The 18,469-nt window shown below is 37.4% G+C and overlaps 1 protein-coding gene and 1 long non-coding RNA gene across 2 annotated transcripts in view; one reads left to right on the top strand and one right to left on the bottom strand.

Annotated features, from left to right (window-relative positions):
* LOC146452892 (rab GTPase-binding effector protein 1-like) overlaps positions 1–18,039 on the top strand; it is a 29,593-nt gene extending 11,554 nt beyond the window's left edge. Inside the window, exons 5-22 of the mRNA XM_085097472.1 lie at positions 435–485; positions 588–659; positions 1,021–1,104; positions 1,314–1,401; positions 1,932–1,979; positions 3,210–3,448; positions 3,955–4,135; positions 4,476–4,636; positions 4,846–4,989; positions 5,523–5,702; positions 7,965–8,003; positions 8,665–8,820; positions 9,142–9,241; positions 11,394–11,440; positions 11,528–11,638; positions 11,772–11,888; positions 14,039–14,149; positions 14,332–18,039. Coding sequence (XP_084953598.1) covers positions 435–485; positions 588–659; positions 1,021–1,104; positions 1,314–1,401; positions 1,932–1,979; positions 3,210–3,448; positions 3,955–4,135; positions 4,476–4,636; positions 4,846–4,989; positions 5,523–5,702; positions 7,965–8,003; positions 8,665–8,820; positions 9,142–9,241; positions 11,394–11,440; positions 11,528–11,638; positions 11,772–11,888; positions 14,039–14,149; positions 14,332–14,502 — 2,100 coding nt within the window. The 3' untranslated portion in view covers positions 14,503–18,039. The remainder of the gene's footprint in view (positions 1–434; positions 486–587; positions 660–1,020; positions 1,105–1,313; positions 1,402–1,931; positions 1,980–3,209; positions 3,449–3,954; positions 4,136–4,475; positions 4,637–4,845; positions 4,990–5,522; positions 5,703–7,964; positions 8,004–8,664; positions 8,821–9,141; positions 9,242–11,393; positions 11,441–11,527; positions 11,639–11,771; positions 11,889–14,038; positions 14,150–14,331) is intronic.
* Positions 6,151–7,336, bottom strand: LOC146452893 (uncharacterized). The gene is made up of 2 exons (XR_014859669.1): positions 7,186–7,336; positions 6,151–7,065 (listed from the first exon to the last, which is right to left on the bottom strand). It is a non-coding gene; the product is annotated as an uncharacterized LOC146452893 (long non-coding RNA).
* Positions 18,040–18,469: the final 430 nt, after the last annotated feature.

Raw genomic sequence — 18,469 nt, 5'->3', positions numbered from 1 at the left:
GGTTATTGGATGGGTTTGAGGCTACATTGGTCTCTGCATTGCTGTATTTGTGCCTCTTTGCTCAACATTTCTCTCTTCACCCCAGGTGGTATATAAATAGGTATCAGCAACAAACTGTTGGGAACCCTACGATGGACTGTATCCCATCCAGGGAGGCAGAGCAGTGATACTCCTAGTTGCTTCTTTCTTCAGAAACTGGGTTAAGCTCTGGACACCAAGGCCTATTTAAAAGCAACTTCACCTCTTGAAATGAAGTTTAATAATTACTGTTGTATTCTATTGTATAATTTGCACTATAAAAAGTTTCTTTGCACTTTTAGATAAAGTGTCTGCCTACACATGGAAGATAGCTTGAGTGTCATGTGATGAAATTTTGCATTTACCTGTGAGACAAAGTCAACTTTCTTTCAGTCTGTAATTTACTTTCATTAAAGGCCCAAGAAGATGCTGAGGCTTGGAGATCAATTGTAATGCCACTGGAAGAGGTATGAGTTGTGTACATTGCATGCAACCTACCTCACTTGTATACGAAACCTTTGTTTTAAATGCAGTTGCTGAATTTATTTTCCCATTGTCTTTTTGTTTAGGAAATATCATCTTTGAAAACAAAATTGAAAGATTCACAAGAAAAGCTACAAACAGCAGAAGCTAAGATTAAGGTTTGCTGTATTTTTTGTTTCTTTCCTGTTAATTGTGTTGGAAAAAAACTGAAAAATTATTCTCATTTGGGTATCTAGTTACTGAAGTTGACACAGACCATTGTGTAATAGATATGTTTTATTTAGACACAAATGAATAAAGAAATAGCTTTAAGTGTCAAGTGTATTTAACACAGAGTGCTAATAATATTAATGGGACTGCCCAGATGATGTTTATGCTGTATGTTGATCTCTGTTACCCTTAATCTTGAGAAGGTGAGGACTTCTACCTACACCCAGATCCCCTGTTTTCAAGCGGTTGTAATAAGGTCTGGCCTTGTACAATTTCATCATTAAGTAGTTGTAATTTTCCATTTTCCAGGAAGGAGAAAGAAAGAATCAGGAAAGGAAATCTGAGGGTGAAGAGTCATTATCAAGAGAAAAATTTTGTGAAGTACAAGAGAAGGTCAGTTGACAAAATCAAAATTAATACAATTTCAAAAACTGTCTTATTTCTCCTTGCCTCCTTGCCATTTCCTCTTTGTCATGGATAGTTATTTTTAGTAAACACTTTAGTTTGCTGTAGTTTCAATTATGTGAGCAAGTCTACTTTTAATCAGGGATCATTGGCTCACTAGCTGTCATAAACTTTGATCTGAAAGATATTTTTTACAGGTAAAGGAATTGAACCAATACCTAGAGGCTGAACGATCATCACGGACAGATTTGGAAATGTATGTTGCTGTTCTCAACACTCAAAAAGGTTTGTGCCCATTCCCCTTTGTAATAAATATTAAATAGTAAATGTTATTTAACCAGGATGACCTCTTCAGCACAAAATGCTGATATCAATAAGGGCCCTGCCAAAAAAGAAGAGAACCTAATAGGCCTAAAAAGCCGAAATACAGCCACTAACTTTAAAAGTAATTAAAAAGCTTGTGATCTATAGAATTTAAAAAATATATGAGTTTTAAAAATCATGACTGAGTTAAGATCCTTCATTTCATTTGTAATGTCATCAAAAAGTTTGAGCCTTTAAAATAAAAAGACTGCCCTGTAGTCTCAGTTCTTACTTTGGGAAGCATTAAGTTCTTCCCACTTCCCCTCGTGTTGTGGATAGTTCTAAAGGCCTTAAAATAAACCTTTAAGAAACATTGAAGGGGATCCCTTTAAGCATTTGAAAGTCATTAAGTAGGGATAATTTAGGCTCTCAGCTTTCTTCCACTGCTCTCTTTTGATTTTGCACATTTATTTAACTATTTTAAACATTAATCCACATTATGTTTGTCTCAGGTGTTTTGCAAGAGGATGCTGAAAAACTAAGAAAAGAGCTTCACAATGGTAAGAAGTTTGTCCAGAGGGTTGTCTACTTGCAGTCTGTTTAAGGATGTTATTTATGCTTTTCTTGTACCTTTCCTTATTTGCATGTTTTTAAACTAGTCTCGAATAATAAATCGTATCATTTTATGGAAGTCTCAAGATGATGTTATCCTGAGAAAAGTTAGTCTAATTATCATTCCACTCATGATAAGCCAGTATCTTACCCAGGGTTTTCCCAGATCATGCAAACTTTTTAACTAATTTTCCAGCTTTTCGGAATCAAATTTTTTGAGGTGATTTGCCATGTTTCTCACACATTACAAATTGAAGATATATTTTGTTAAAGGAACCAAATAAAATATTCAAATGTATTGCATTATTGATTGGTTGATTAATTAGCAGATAACATCAATCATTCCTTTTTACTTAAAACCATTGAAATGTGCGACTACTGTTACCAGGGTCACTTAAACAAACTTAAGTTGACCAATCACATCAAAGGACATGAACAATGAATTCCCGCGAAAGTTGATTGAACCAATCAGCGCTTACAACCAAAGCAAGCAAAGATTATAAGGCTTTCACAACAATCTAAATCAGAGGATTTTTTTACCGAACATTTTTTTTCAGTTGATGAGAAAACAATTGAATGTTTTGATTTGGCTCAGTGAATCACGTAAAGACAAGTAGCAGGTCATAGTAAAGAAATCAAAATTCAGTTGGTGATCTTGCAAATGGCAGCGTGTCGGAATGTCTCAATAAACTGACTGACTTTGACTTATGATATTGTTTTTCTTTGAGGTCTGATTTTCTGGGAGCTGTGGAAGCTACCAAGCCCAGAAAATCAGACCTCAAAGAAAAACATTTTTCTCAAAGTGTCATGCATTAGTTCAAAATAATAATCATTTGTCAAAGCTTGTCAAGATCTCAACAGTCAGTTTTATACGACACGCCACCGTTTGCAAGATCATCAACTGAATTTCAATTTCTTTACTACTACTTGTCTGTACATGATTCGCTGAGCCAAATCGAAACATTAATTTCTTATCAACTTAAAAAAAATGTTGGGTAAAAGAATCTTCTGATTTAGCTCATTGTGAAAACCTTGTAATCTTTGGTTGTAAGCGCTGATTGGTTTGTTTGACTTTCGCTGGAATTCATTGTTCTTGTCCTGTGATGTGATTGATCAACTTCACATTGTTTTAGTGACCACGGTAACAGTAGTCACACTGTAAGGGTGTTGTTCATCAGTTTGTAGGTTGTTAGAGCAAGAAAAGATGTCGCACAGTGATCTGAAGCATACATGGGAAATGGCAAATGTGCAGTTTGTTGAGAATCTAAGAGTGCAAAGTGAAGCATTCACAAGAGTGTGGAACATTCTAACGCCTGAACAGAGAAACACGGCACAACAACAACATGCAGAGCCACAGGTTGGCCAGCTTATTGATCTACAAAGTCCACAAACCTCACCACAGCCAACCAACCAACAGGTAAATTGCAGTGTGTTGGGCATGCCTTACGTAGAGATTGGTGATTTTATGTAACATGTTAAACTGAACCAGGTATAAATAAAGAAATGGGAAAAATTTCCGCTCTGGTCACTGTTCCTGTTTTTTACGAAGTTCACATGCTAAGTTCATAAGGCTAGGTGGGCTGTGGTTTGGGGTGTTGGACAAATAATTTTTACTATTACAGGGAATAGACAGAATGCAATAGGAAAAAATGAAAGACTTGAGAGAGAATTAGTATTGTACAAAACTTTATTAGAAGATTAGGGTTAGGATTATTCAGTGGCTGAAATTAAAATTAGTTATAAATTCTCTTCAATACTTTTTGACCAATAAAATTGATTTGAAATAATTTCATTGGTAGATCAGGGTTCAGATTGTTGTAATTGTTTGTATTGCTACTAAACTTTGTATAGTCTTTGTGTGATTTCAACATGAGGTTTTATTTGGCTGCAGTGGCTATTTAACCTTCATGTTTGTTTTCACAGCCCAGTTTAGTTCCTCCTCCACCAGCAGTCAGTACTGGCTCCATGTGGGACAACATTCCTACAGTGCCCTGTACAAATCAACTGACAACTGATACCGACAGTATTCCATCAACACTGGATGATAAAGAAACTGGCCTCAAGAGATCTCACTCGACCTCTGATATAACACTGGAGCTGGACAGTAAGTGAGATGTCAACTGCTTTTTATCATAATCATTGTATTACAAGATTTCATTATGGTGTGTTTTACCACAGCTGATGTTAAAGAAAATACATGTTTACATAATCAGATGCCAACGAGTCTGGGGGTATTAAAGTGAGTGTGAGATGAGGGAGGATACAAGTACCATTAAGTGTTTATCTGATAACAAAGTGGCCATTTTCTATTTAAAGGAAAGCTTACAAAATGTTGCATGAAGGCATACCATATTCTTTTTAGACACCTGTATAGTGTAGCATTTTGAAGAAATCATTTTTCATTTTGGAACAGCATTTCCATTTTCTTACTAACTTTATTTTAGCCAGCAGTAATGAAATGTCCAGAACACGTTCAGTAGAGGAACTGCTGTCATCCAGTGTGTCACCTGAGCCTGAGGGACCCCGCTCACTACCAACAGCGAAACCACATGTGCCGAGCAAGGGCAGTGATGCCAAGGTGGATTGGAAGGTGTTCCAGGAAGCTGTGAGTTGAAACTGAACAGTAAACCTTAGATAATTAGGTTTAGTGATGCTTGTGTATTGGATTATCTTTTTATATTTGTAACATTTTATATTAAGCATTTTCCGGCTTTAAATTCTCTTCTTGTTATATGCTTTCTGTATGGAACAGTCCTCCCTAAAAACCATGTTTATTGAATTTAAGTTGAAATGCTTAATTTTGCATTATTGCAGGTGAAAGTTTCCCATGAAAGTGTTTTGAGCAGATCATGTGCAATGTGTGTGAATTATGAACGACAGCTGCAGAAGTTGCAGGATGAGAATCAGAAATTTCAAAATTTAGCTTCCAACTTGCAAGTGGCTTTAGATCAAGAAAAGGTATAGCTATGATTCAAGGCATGATGATAATGTGAATCATATTACAAACTCTGGATGAGAGGATGAACAAATTTGTCATAACTAAGTAGCTTTTAAAAGAGGTGAGGGTAATCTTAAATGAGGATACCAACGTCACAATTTAAGTGGTTTACAGAAGGGTCCTCTAGAAAATTACCAAAAACAAATAAAAACCTAATCATAGAAACAAGAAATGAAAAAATATATACACAAAAGTTAAAAGTAGCACTAAAAGGATCATAAAATGGTTTTTACAGTCCATGTTTAAAAGCAGTCAGTGACTCTGCTTCCCTTATCGCGGGATCTAGAGTTAAGTGTATCTACTTGTAAAGTCAAACCAAGAATTTTAATTTAATACCATGATGACAGTCACAACAGAACACCAATTTTTCATTCCTGGGAAACATTCTTACTTATCAGATTTCACATTTACACTAAGTGTAGGCCAAAAAATTATTGTGCACTGAAGTTCTACAGTCAAAGAATTATATTATATTTTGCATTGTGTTAAACAGAAGGAACTCTTCAAAGAGCAAAAGATGAGAAGCAAATTGGAAGAAAGTGTGGCTCGTGCAGCTGAGGATGCTCAGATGCAGATCAACGCTCATGCAATGACAAACAGCAAGCAGGAAAAGTTAATTGCTGGACTGTGGGAAAACTTTGACGCAACCAAACATGGAGCTCAAATTCAAATTGTAAGAAACATACAAAAGAGATAGGCACACTGTCTCATAAAACACAGCCTGTTTTGCAACACATTCTCTTAAGTGCCACATTTGGGGCAAGAAAACAAGGGATACTGTTATTATATGGAACCCACTTATTGTTAGGAATACACTCATCATAGGGACCCATGTAACTTTTAGAGATATGCCCAACAGAAATGGGACTATTTACAATGTAATTTATAGATACATCCAACATTGTCATATGAATGTATTGTCACTGTAGTAACCTACTAATTATTAGCTTTTAGGGTTATGCTCATTATATGAATACACTCATTATTTATTAAAGGCAAAAGTACCCTATTTTAGGCCAGGTGCATCCCACATTGTAGAGAGACCCATGTTAGCAGGGCACGATGCATTGCCTATGTAAAGAAAGTTTACAATACAATAATTTATTTTAAAACGCAGTTAATGGAATGTGATGCTCTCAGCCCCGTGAGGCATCTCTATGTACTGTACTTTAGACTTAACACGGTATCATTGTTGTGTTTGTCAATAGTCACATTGTGATATGTTGCGTGTATCTCTGGCGGTTAATTCTGCCTAGCGACTTCCTGAAGCTAAGTTCTCCAGTAAAATATCACTGACTTTTGGTAATATCAACCTGCCAATACTCTGGTCCATCCCAGCAGCGCTGGCTAGATAGGTGAGCAGGGCCGTAGCCAGTATGAGGCAAACCGAGGCAATTGCCTCAGTCATTGTTGACAAATTCACAAACAGTTAAATAAGTAAAAAAAAAAAAACGGTTGACGCAACATGATGTTATGTTGAATGATAACGCGAATCAGGCAGTGCCCTGAATTACAGGTGAGAAAAATTAATCAAAAAATTCATGCCAACCAGGCAGCGGCTTCCCAAAGAAAACTGTCTTGTTTTCATGTGTTTTCCGCCATTTTTCGAGTCTTCTGTCTTCTCTGATCTGAGTGAGAAATATCTATCAAAATGCAGCGTCCTATCAACAGCTTTTTTCAAAGAAAGTGGAAAGTAGTTGCTTTCATAACATACTTTCAGTTCTTCTCAGTAATCGAACCAAAATTTAACTTTGTTTTGGCATTACTAGTATTCAGCGAAGCAACTTTGTCTTTCATTCCATCAAGTAGAGATGGTGGTATCAGTGAAGAAGCCACCGGAGATGGTCAAAACCGGACAGGCAGCAGCGCCACAAGTACAGGAAGCTGTTCGTGCGAGCCCAGCTTAAGCACTCTCCGCAGGTTGAAGACCAGGTGCAGTTCATCGATGGGCTATAACAGGCTGAATGGCCTTGCATTAGCCTATGTCCACAGCGAAATCCCTGTGGACCCGCTCGAGCCTCTACAGCGGTCGGATGCTAGTGGGCAGAGGCGAATCGCGCTGGCATTTAACAGTTAAATTCGTTGCCATTAAGAAACGAAAATCCTCAAATGAGAACGGCCGAGACCAAGTTTTATGAGCCTGCGAGACTGAGCACCCCCCCCCCCCCTAAATAAACCCTTCTTTTCACGAAACCTCTGGTCAGGCAAACCTGGTTTAGTTCGTTGTTATCTAAGGCCTTCCTATGGAAACAAACCGCCAACAAACACATTAAACAGCCGCATACAAGAACACAGAGCCCCTAAAGTAGCATTTAAATGCCCCCCCCCCCCCCCCCTTAAAAAAAAAAACAAAAGTCACCTCGATCATCTAGATGGCGTTAAAAGCTCTTAGCGGAATTTTCGTCAAAATGGTTCGATCCCAATGTTTTGTTTAAACATAATCATCATAAAGGCCCTTAATTGCTAGGCGGGGAATTCAACCATGGATGTTGCCTCAGTCCTTATGTTTTTCTGGCTACGGCCCTGGTGAGGCACGATAGGTCATTCAGTTAATTTGGTTTGTGCATTGCTGGCCTTAGATTGCAGCTCATAGCACTCTAGTTTCTGGTACCTGTCAATACTCTTCTCGGAGTGGTGTTGCAGCACATTGTTGTGTTTTGTTGTTGTTGTTGGCCTACATTGCAGCTTGTAGTGCCAGAGAAGTGAGGCCTTAAAATGGTCATGCAAATAGAAGTTGCCAGTCACACCAATCGCCGAGTGGTGTCCCCCATATTTACGCCAAATGTGTCTAGAAGTCCTTACTTTAGTTTATTACGCTACGTTTCATTAAAGCTTGTGTGTTTGGATACACAGAACGGTGACATTAATGGAAATTTGGCTTAAGATAAAAAAATTATATGAGGTTACTTCATGTTTGTTTTTTAAACGTTTTTAGGCAAAGCTTGTGAGTTCTAGGGATCAGCTTACTCAAGAGGTAAATTTTGGCATCTTCTGTATCCATTTTCTTTTCTGTTTATTACATGTGGATGGCTTCAATCCACACATTGCCATTTCTGGGATCTTCATCAAATTTATGTTCCTATTTTATTATTTCCTAGTTTTTTTTTTTAATTTTGTCAACGCAAAATCTGCCAACTTTAGTAATGGCAAATGTACTTTTCGTATGTCTTTTCGTCAAATAAAATTGTCACCAGTGTTGATTTGAGTGACCATGAAGAACCCACATGAGTTTGGTCTGATGAACCAGTTATTCAACCTACAGCCATTGCACTGATTCTGCACCACACACTATCAGTACTTCAAATATTTGAATCATGTCTCTAATGTTATTATGCAGTGATCATTTAAAATGAAAAATTGAAAATGGCAAAGAAGAATTGAAATTTTGTTGCGAGAGTCCAAACTGTGATGGAAATTTCTGGAGTTAAATCTGAATGCAATTTGTAATTTTGTATCCTGGAATCAAATCTTTTAATTTGCTGGTCACGAGTGAAGTAGATTTGCTCTTTTCTATACCATTCTACTTTGCTTGTTTTTTTTTTTTTTTTTTGGTTTTGTTTTGTTTATTTTTTTTCTTTTACAAATCCTCTCAGTGATGTGCTGTTACTTGAAGACTAATTTGTTTGTTTATTTAGCTGGATCAGGTGAGGGCAGATTATGCTACTCTTCAGGACAATGCAATCCAACACCTCACGCAGATGGATTCCGATGCCAGATTAACAGAAATGCGGGAACAGCTTATGCAAATCAGAGCTGCATCAGAAAGCACTGAAGAAAAGCTAAGAAGTGAGGTGAGAATAAACATCTGAATGTATAGTTTATGTCTCAACTATCCTATTCCAATACTTTTTTTAAACTGTACAAAGCACATCTACTGGTACTAGTTGGCATTTCACTTGACAATTACAGTTAGTGCCTTACACCATCCTAGCTGTAAGATGTAGTTAAATGTGTTCCGGTTGACAGTTGTTGGTTCATCTCTTCAGAAATATCTTCTTTATCCCTATAACTCAACAAAATTTACCTACCATCTTATATCTGCGACCAGTAAAAGTTACATACCATGTTATATCTGTAACTGGTAAAATTTACATACCATTTTATATCTAAAGGTGGCTTTCCTGAAAGATCGTGTTATGGCAGAACAAGTTGCTAAGGATAGTCTTGAAGCAATGTTGCAAGGAGATGTGGACAATATCAGAACTGAACTTGGTATGAGGACTGCTTATAATAAGTAAAATCCATGGTCTGCTAAAATAATCATTAACCCCAGTTATCAAAATGGAATTTTTTGTCTGTAGATTTAGTTAAGAGAAAAGTTGGTTTCTTTGATTGTTCTTACCATTTGTAAACTTTAATTTTTTTGGTAGAACTAACTGGAGTGGTGGTAGCGGTGGTGATTATGATGGTGCTTGTAATGGTGGTGGTGATGGTGATGGTGCTAGTGATGGTGCTAGTGATGGTGGTGGAGATGGTGATGGTGATGGTGATGGTGATGGTGATGGTGCTAGTGATGGTGGTGGTGATGGTGATAGTGATGGTGGTGGAGATGGTGCTAGTGATGGTGGTAGAGATGGTGATAGTGATGGTGGTGGAGATGGTGCTAGTGATGGTGGTGGAGATGGTGATAGTGATGGTGATGGTGATGGTGATGGTGCTAGTGATGGTGGTGGTGATGGTGGTAGAGATGGTGATAGTGATGGTGGTGGAGATGGTGATAGTGATGGTGGTGGAGATGGTGCTAGTGATGGTGGTGGAGATGGTGATAGTGATGGTGATGGTGATGGTGATGGTGATGGTGCTAGTGATGGTGGTGGTGATGGTGATAGTGATGGTGGTGGAGATGGTGCTAGTGATGGTGCTAGTGATGGTGGTAGAGATGGTGATAGTGATGGTGATAGTGATGGTGGTGGAGATGGTGCTAGTGATGGTGGTGGTGATGGTGATGGTGATGGTGATGGTGCTAGTGATGGTGGTGGTGATGGTGCTAGTGATGGTGGTGGAGATGGTGCTAGTGATGGTGGTAGAGATGGTGATGGAGATGGTGCTAGTGATGGTGGTGGTGATGGTGATAGTGATGGTGGTGGAGATGGTGCTAGTGATGGTGGTAGAGATGGTGATGGTGATGGTGCTAGTGATGGTGGTGGTGATGGTGATAGTGATGGTGGTGGAGATGGTGCTAGTGATGGTGGTAGAGATGGTGATGGAGATGGTGCTAGTGATGGTGGTGGTGATGGTGATAGTGATGGTGGTGGTGATGGTGATGGTGCTAGTGATGGTGGTGGAGATGGTGATGGTGATGGTGATGGAGATTGCTAGTGATGGTGCTAGTGATGGTGGTGGTGATGGTGATGGTGCTAGTGATGGTGGTGGTGGTGATGGTGATGGTGCTAGTGATGGTGATGGTGCTTGTGATGGTGATGGTGATGGTGATGGTGCTTGTGATGGTGATGGTGGTGGTGATGGTGATGGTGATAGTGATGGTGTTAGTGATGGTGGAGATGGTGATGGTGATGGAGATGGTGCTAGTGATGGTGATAGTGATGGTGATGGTGCTAGTGATGGTGGTGGTGATGGTGATGGTGATGGTGCTAGTGATGGTGATGGTGCTTGTGATGGTGATGGTGGTGGTGATGGTGATGGTGATGGTGATGGTGCTAGTGATGGTGCTAGTGATGGTGGTGGTGATGGTGATGGTGATGGTGCTAGTGATGGTGATGGTGCTTGTGATGGTGATGGTGGTGGTGATGGTGATGGTGATGGTGATGGAGATGGTGCTAGTGATGGTGCTAGTGATGGTGGTGGTGATGGTGATAGTGATGGTGATGGTGCTAGTGATGGTGGTGGTGATGGTGATGGTGCTAGTGATGGTGCTAGTGATGGTGGTGGTGATGGTGATGGTGATGGTGCTAGTGATGGTGATGGTGCTTGTGATGGTGGTGATGGTGATGGTGATGGAGATGGTGCTAGTGATGGTGCTAGTGATGGTGGTGGTGATGGTGATAGTGATGGTGATGGTGCTAGTGATGGTGGTGGTGATGGTGATAGTGATGGTGATGGTGGTGGTGATGGTGCTAGTGGTGGTGGTGGAGATGGTGCTAGTGTCGTGATGGTGATGGTGATTGTGATGGTGATGGTGATGGTGATGGTGGTGGTGGTGATGGTGATGGTGATGGTGGTGATTGTGATTTTGATTTTGATGGCGATAGTGATGGTAGCCAATGATGGTTAAAGAACTTTTTTGAAGTTATTGTAAGCAGGTATTCAGGTGCTGATTACTCTAGAATCAGCATGTGATTTTTGGTGGAAAGCATCAGACATTTATACTTGTCAGTAACACTGTTCTTTGCCATTTCATTTAAAGAAAAATCTAAAACTGAGCTGGTGAAAGAAAGAAGTGCTAAAGAAGAGGTAAGCTTTTATGTTGTTAAAATAAAGTAAAATTCCTACCTCAGCTTTTTTTGTTTTATAATCTGATTATTTCCTTGTTATTGACAGGCTGAGTCTCAACTAAGGAGGTCAAGTCAGTCATTAAAGAACACAGACGACAAGTCCAAACAGGTCATCATAGCTCTCAGGGGTCAGCTGGATGATGCTAATGATGAAAAGGTATCATGACCATCATCTGTATCAAAAATAATGGTGAACAGTTAATTGGGATGGTTATTAGTTTGTATTTATTTGACGTGATGAATAAGGCATTGCTAAATTTTATTTGATGTCGTCAACACTCCTCTTGTAGAATAAGGCAGAAGAAGAAAGTCGGCAGTTAAGGAACCAGTTACAGGCAATGACGGAACAGCTGAACCAAAGTGAAACAGTGCAGAGAGATTTTGTTCGTCTCTCTCAGTCACTTCAGGTAACAGTGCTAAGTTCTGCTTCTTAGTTGCAACAACAAGATGTATCATAAATTAAATTAGAAAAACGCAAACACTAACGAATGGTTATTTTTTAAATTTTTGCATGTGCATTGTAAATGTAAATGCACTTTTTTAAAGGTACTTGTCTCACATAATTAGAAATAAACAATCCAAACTAAACAAATCACAACTGGTAGGGGACAAACTATTCTCTCTGACAATCAGTATGGTTTTCGCAAGCATCACTCCACCGCTTATGCTCTTGCTTGTTTATATGACAAAATCTCTTCCGCCATTGACAATAAGGAATGCACAGTTGGTATTTTTATAGACTTGTCCAAGGCCTTTGACACCGTTGATCATAACATTTTGATTTCAAAATTAGAGCATTATGGTGTTCGTGGCACTCCACGTAGATGGTTCGAAAGCTATCTAAGCAATAGACAACAATATGTGGAATTTAATGGCGTTAGGTCGGAGTCTTGCGAAATTAAGTGCGGGGTGCCTCAGGGTTCTATACTAGGTCCCCTACTTTTCCTACTCTATATAAATGATCTGTGTAACGTGTCGAAGGTCGTGGACTTTATTCTTTTTGCAGATGATACAAACATATTTTTCTCCCACAAAGATTTTAACTTGCTTCCTGGAATCTTGAATTCTGAATTGCTGAAATTAACTCATTGGTGTCGAGCAAACAAACTGTCCATTAACTTTAAAAAATCAAATTTTATGGTTTTTAGACCACCCCAAAGGAGGCAAACACTTGATATATCTATTCAAATTGACAACAATGCAATTAAACGTGTGAAAGAAACAGTATTTTTAGGTGTTATCCTCGATGAGCATTTGTCATGGAAGCCTCACATTCTTAGTGTTTCTAGAAAAATATCAAAATCAATAGGTATTATTTATAAGTCTAGTTTTTGCCTCCCCAAAACCTCCTTACGTTCCTTGTACTATAGTCTAGTTTACCCTTACTTAATTTATTGTGTTTCTGTGTGGGGATCGACGTATCAGTCTAATTTAAATCGGATTATTGTTCTGCAAAAGAAGATAATTAGAATAATATCAAAAGTTTCTTTTGATGCTCATACCGGTGTTCTTTTTAAAGAACAGGAGATTTTAAAATTCTCTGACATTTATTTATACCAAATAGGTAAATTTATGTATCTTTTTAAAAGAAGCTTACTTCCAAATTATTTTCGTGATATGTTTACTGTTGCAAGTCAAATACATTCTTATAAAACAAGAAATTCCAACCTTTTCTATATACCTTATTGTCGAACTAATCTTCGAAAATTCTCAATTCGGTTTCAAGGTCCTTCGTTTTTCAACTCGCTAAGTCGTGAAATTCAAAACAGTGAAACTATCAGTTTGTTTGGCAAAAGACTTAAAAAATTCCTTCTATCTAAGTTAAATTGACTCTTTGTTGAGCTACACACCTTTTCTTTACCTTTTCTTTTTTTCCTTCCTTTCCCTTTTTTTTTTTTTCTTCTTTAAAAAAAAAAAAAATTAATTGGAAATTTCAATCAGTACCCTTAACTTCTATGGTTTATCCAATAGTTCTAGGAAGCCTATAGTTAATAAGCCCCCGGCTTCTATATAGGCTTCCTAGCCTTTAACACATTTAATATTGTAAATAGTCAAGTATGAATATTCTAATAGTAAGAATATTGTGTGTCGTCTATAATGTATTTATGTTGTATTTTTTTGTTAATGGCAAATAAATTGAATTGAATTGAATTGAATTGAATTTTCAAGTGTGGTTGAGGAGTTGAACCTGGGGTACCAAAACATAACTCCAACTAGTTGGCAAAACAGGACTTCAGTGGGACTCCTGCATCCTAACCACTTGGCCATGCTGAACCATATAGTGGCTAGTATGGAATAATGCAAGGGCAGCTAAATTTCAGAGTTCTTGAACAAATATGTCATGTTTGAAACGTCACCTGTGGTTTGAATATTCAGGATTCCACAGGACTCATAAGTATTGGAAACAAATAAATACCATCAATGTTGCTTTTTGGGACCAGGAATTTTCTTACATTAAAATCAGTCAAGCTTGAGAAAGGAAAACAATCTATCAGGGTTGAGCAGTGATTTTAACACTTGTAATAGGTATGGTTGTTTTTTACCTGTCTTGTTGCAGATGCAAATAGCCCAGATTCATGAATCAGAAACTGATGTACGATGGCAGTACCCTGAGGATATTAAAGAATGTCACAACTGCAATAGAGGCTTGAAGTCAAGCAAAGACAAGGTTGGTACAATTTGTCGGTAATAATTAAGGTGCTATTTTGTGTGTGCTACATGACATTACATATGTATACACTACATTATTTCATTTCCCAGGTCGCCAATTTTGTAATTGGCAGGTACATCTTTTTAAATTTCTTTTTCATTAGTTTGTTGTCATCAATGTTGATTTTCCTTTGTGCACAGCGCCACTGCCATCACTGTGGAAAAGTATTCTGTGAGCAGTGTACATCTAAATCAGTGCTTGGAAGCAGTTCAAAAAGACCACATCCTGTGTGTGATAACTGTTATGTTATACTAAGTAAAGACTCCAAATCTACGTTCTATAACACCACCTTGGCCGATGACAAAAGCTGATGGATTGTGGATTAACTTACGTAATTTGGAAGCCTGAGATACATTCCTCACGATTCAACAGTGCAAGACAACTTCTTCCTCATACACTTTTTCCAGTATAATGAAACCAGCCATTTCTAGTGAGGACGTACAGGTAAGGTTCACTGTTTTGCTTCAGGCTGACAACTTCAAGCACAGCTGGAGAGAGTGATCTTGTATTTATTACCATTAAAAGAGTGGAGAGGAAAGCTGATGGATAAGCAAGCGTCTTTCATTAAAATTATTGTGGAGGAACATGATGTGCCCATTGAAGGTTCTTGCCTTGGACAAACACCTTATGCTGAGTTGCAAATGAACCATTATAGCACACTAGATGAAACAAACTCTTCTTCCTTACTATTATAGTTTTATACTTTACCAAAAGGCCCCTTATCAAAATTAATATTAGTATGAAAAGCACAAGTATCTTCTTGCAAACCTTTCCACTCCCCAATTCCCTTGTGGTGCAATCAGTAGCCTGTTTGACTGAGTTCCACTACGTAGTGTTGATAGAAGGTACTTTGCAACTATACCAATGGGAAATGAGTTTCTGTTCCAGATAGCCGAATACTCTTGCAAAGAAATTTAAGGCAATTAGAGTCTGCTGAACAAATAGGAAATCTTGATTAAAAAGTATTGTATACACCTTGTTTGTAAATGGCAGCCAATATTTATATTTTCTATTTTCATGAAAATTAGCCTTTCTAGCCTTGTTAGTATGTGCAAATTCAATAGACTCTAGAATGAAGTTAGTAATCTAGGTAACATATATCAAAAAGAATAATAATCGGCCGCCATTTATGAATAAGGTTTAATTGTGACAGCAAAATGAACGTGATGGAGACCCATTCTTACCTGCTATAGTCATAAAATATTATTTTATAACAAGCTGTTTTAACTTAAGCTTTCTTGAGCACTTGGTTTGTGTTCCCCTTAGTGTTTTGAGATGCAAAGAGACTGGATATATTACCTTAGAGATCTTAGGTAGTGGCCCATCCACGCTTTTTTTTTTCTTTGTCAGAGAAAGTAAGGTCCAACAGTGAAACTTTTTAACTGCACAATATTTTCAATCCCTACCTTACACAGGGTTCTGAATCTGGCACTGCTTGATATAAAGTATGTGTATTTGGTGTATTCAGATATTGGTGAGAAATTGACTTATTTTGTGATAGACAAAACCAAGCCAGGTATACCCTGGTCTGGATTAATTCATTGGGAGATCAAAGCTTTAAAATATTACTCTTTTGAAATTGTATTAAAATAACTAAATCCTTAGATACCATATATAACATTGATGTTCAAAATAAGATTGACATGATACAATTTATTCCTGTACTAGCCATACACATTGTACCGCAGGTTACAAATAATTTATTAACATTTCCTAAAAATTATACACACAAAAATTAATTTGGTATTGCTTAGAAGAGGGATTCACATTAATTTGTTGTCCATACCTTCTTAAAGATTTAGAAATACTCAGTTACAATTTCTTTCCTTTGGGAAGTTGATAGCTGAAATGGAAATGTTTCCCCTATTCCACTCAGTGCAGTTGACTTTTTTTGAGACCACTGTTTGTGGAGAAGGTTTTAAGGAGGCTCGAGGCAGTTTTTTTGGACTTAGGATGGAAGTTTTGAAATTACAATCTCGCCTACAAGATAAACTTCGATCTCCTTCATACTACATCATCATTTCAACATATGATCAAAGTTAATTTTCTCATTGATTTCCAAGCAACAGCTATTACCATAGCAACGGAAGCGCATAGCCTCTCATTTTAAACATTGTCGATTATCTCGAAATCTAGCCAGACACTTTATGACGAAACTTTAGGGATTTAAACTACTCAATCTAGACAACTTGTAGGCGAAATTAGAAAAAAATCTGTAAGAGCGTTTCCAAGTAAATAATGAATCAATTTTTACGAGGTGATTTTGTTTATTCCAGCATTTTTCACCAATATCTCTGGCAAAATAAAACTTGACACTTTGTCTTTTCTGTCAAAGGGTCTTTCCTGATAGCAAAACATTCTAAATGTATATTGAGCTTCATGGGTGTCTCCGATTTTAAGATATTTATGTTTAAAAACAGGGAAAATAAATTCCAGATGAATGAAAAAGTTCCTACTTTGCATAAATCGAGATATCTTTAAAATGCCCCCACAGATTTTTCTGTTAAATTACAAGCGGTTAAACTAATAATTCTTTTCGATATCTACGCACGCTTTAGGCTCAGGAACCGAAATTGGTGTTAGATAAGAAGGCTGAATCGTGGTCAAGTTTCAGTCGTTATTCGCTTTCTCCGAACAAGAATTTTACTTTGTTTGTCCCGGTCTATTTCACTTCTATTCACGTGCTTTGAATATTTATCATAACGTGAAGTCGTGCAAAAGGTAAAATTTACAATGGAAGACTTGAGAAGCAGGAGCATATATTTATGTAAATTGTACCTTTTGCACGACTTCACGTTATGATAAATATTCACAGCACGTGAATAGCAGTGGAATAGACTATGACTGAAACTTGACCACGATTCAACCTTCTTATCTAACACCGGTTTCGGTTCTTGAGCCTAAAAATTGCGTGAATATCGAAAAGAATTGTTACTCTAACCACTTGTAATTTAACAGAATAATCTGCCGGGGTATTTTAAAGATATCTCGATTTATGCAAAGTAGGAACTTTTTCATTCATGTGCGCTTTATTTTAACTGTTTTCAAACATAAATATCTTAAAATCGGAGACACCCATGAAGCTCAATATACATTTAGAATGTTTTGCTATGAGCAATGACCTTTTAACAGAAAAGACAAAGTGTCAAGTTTTATTTTGCCAGAGATATTGGTGAAAAATGCTGGAATAAACAAAATCACCTCGTAAAAATTGATTCATTATTTACTTGAAAACGCTCTTACAGATTTTTTTCAAATTTCGCCTACAAGTTGTCTAGATTGAGTAGTTTAAATCCCTAAAGTTTCGTCATAAAGTGTCAGGCTAGATTTCGAGATAATCGACAATGTTTAAAATGAGAGGCTATGCGCTTCCGTTGCTATGGTAATAGCTGTTGCGTGGAAATCGATGAGAAAATTAACTTTGATCATATGTTGAAATGATGATGTAGTATGAAGGAGATCGAAGTTTACCTTGTAGGCGAGATTGTAATTTCAAAATTTCCACCCTAAGTCCAAAAAAACTGCCTCAAGCCTCCTTAAAAGCTATTTAGTGAAACTGAGTTATTAATAATTCAGTTGGGTGTTTTCAAACAAATTTTGGATTAATCGTAGTTTAAGAAAACTAACCATGTTTTTGCATTGATCCATAAACGATGACAAAACAACAAATACTTTTCATTGATGAATAAAAGAAGACAAGTTGTAGATATTTGTGGAAGCACACTATGACAGTACAGTAGTTACTTCATGCTGCAGAAGATGAAACTTCGTAGCAATTCTAATGTGAATCTGGACTATTTTTGTACCAGACATGGTGAAATAAATGCTGAAGGGTTTTTGAGGTTCAACTTTGCAATATTATTTCCCTTTAAAATTATCAGTAAAGCTTAGGGTGAGGCTAAGCAACAGTTCAACCAATGTATCTATCATTCAAGAAATTTGCAGCTGACAGTTTACCTACCATTTACCAATAGTCAGTTTGAATTTGTGAAAGAGACGGCAGGTATAAAAATCAGGTCACAAGAAAATTACCAAATTACATACTTCGTGAGGAGTACCAGTTTGAATTTTTTACGTCTGTCCTTTGTTTATGTATTGTATGTTTCATTTCCGGCTACGTCATAGTCATGCAGGAGTGCACCGAACATGCTTTTCGATTTTCGTGTAAGAGTAGAACAATGAAATGCCGCAAGTTACATATGTGTTGGGGCTAGAGGCTTTCTTTGTCCCGTTCATAAGTCTGGAGACTTGGAAACTTAGAGGCTTTCTAAATAAACT

This window comes from Pavona decussata, unplaced genomic scaffold (assembly GCF_977016875.1).
Source record: "Pavona decussata unplaced genomic scaffold, jaPavDecu1.1 SCAFFOLD_366, whole genome shotgun sequence".
Taxonomy (NCBI): domain Eukaryota; kingdom Metazoa; phylum Cnidaria; class Anthozoa; order Scleractinia; family Agariciidae; genus Pavona; species Pavona decussata.
The sequence above is the reverse complement of the archived record's forward strand: the minus strand, read 5'-3'. Positions and strand labels throughout refer to the sequence as shown.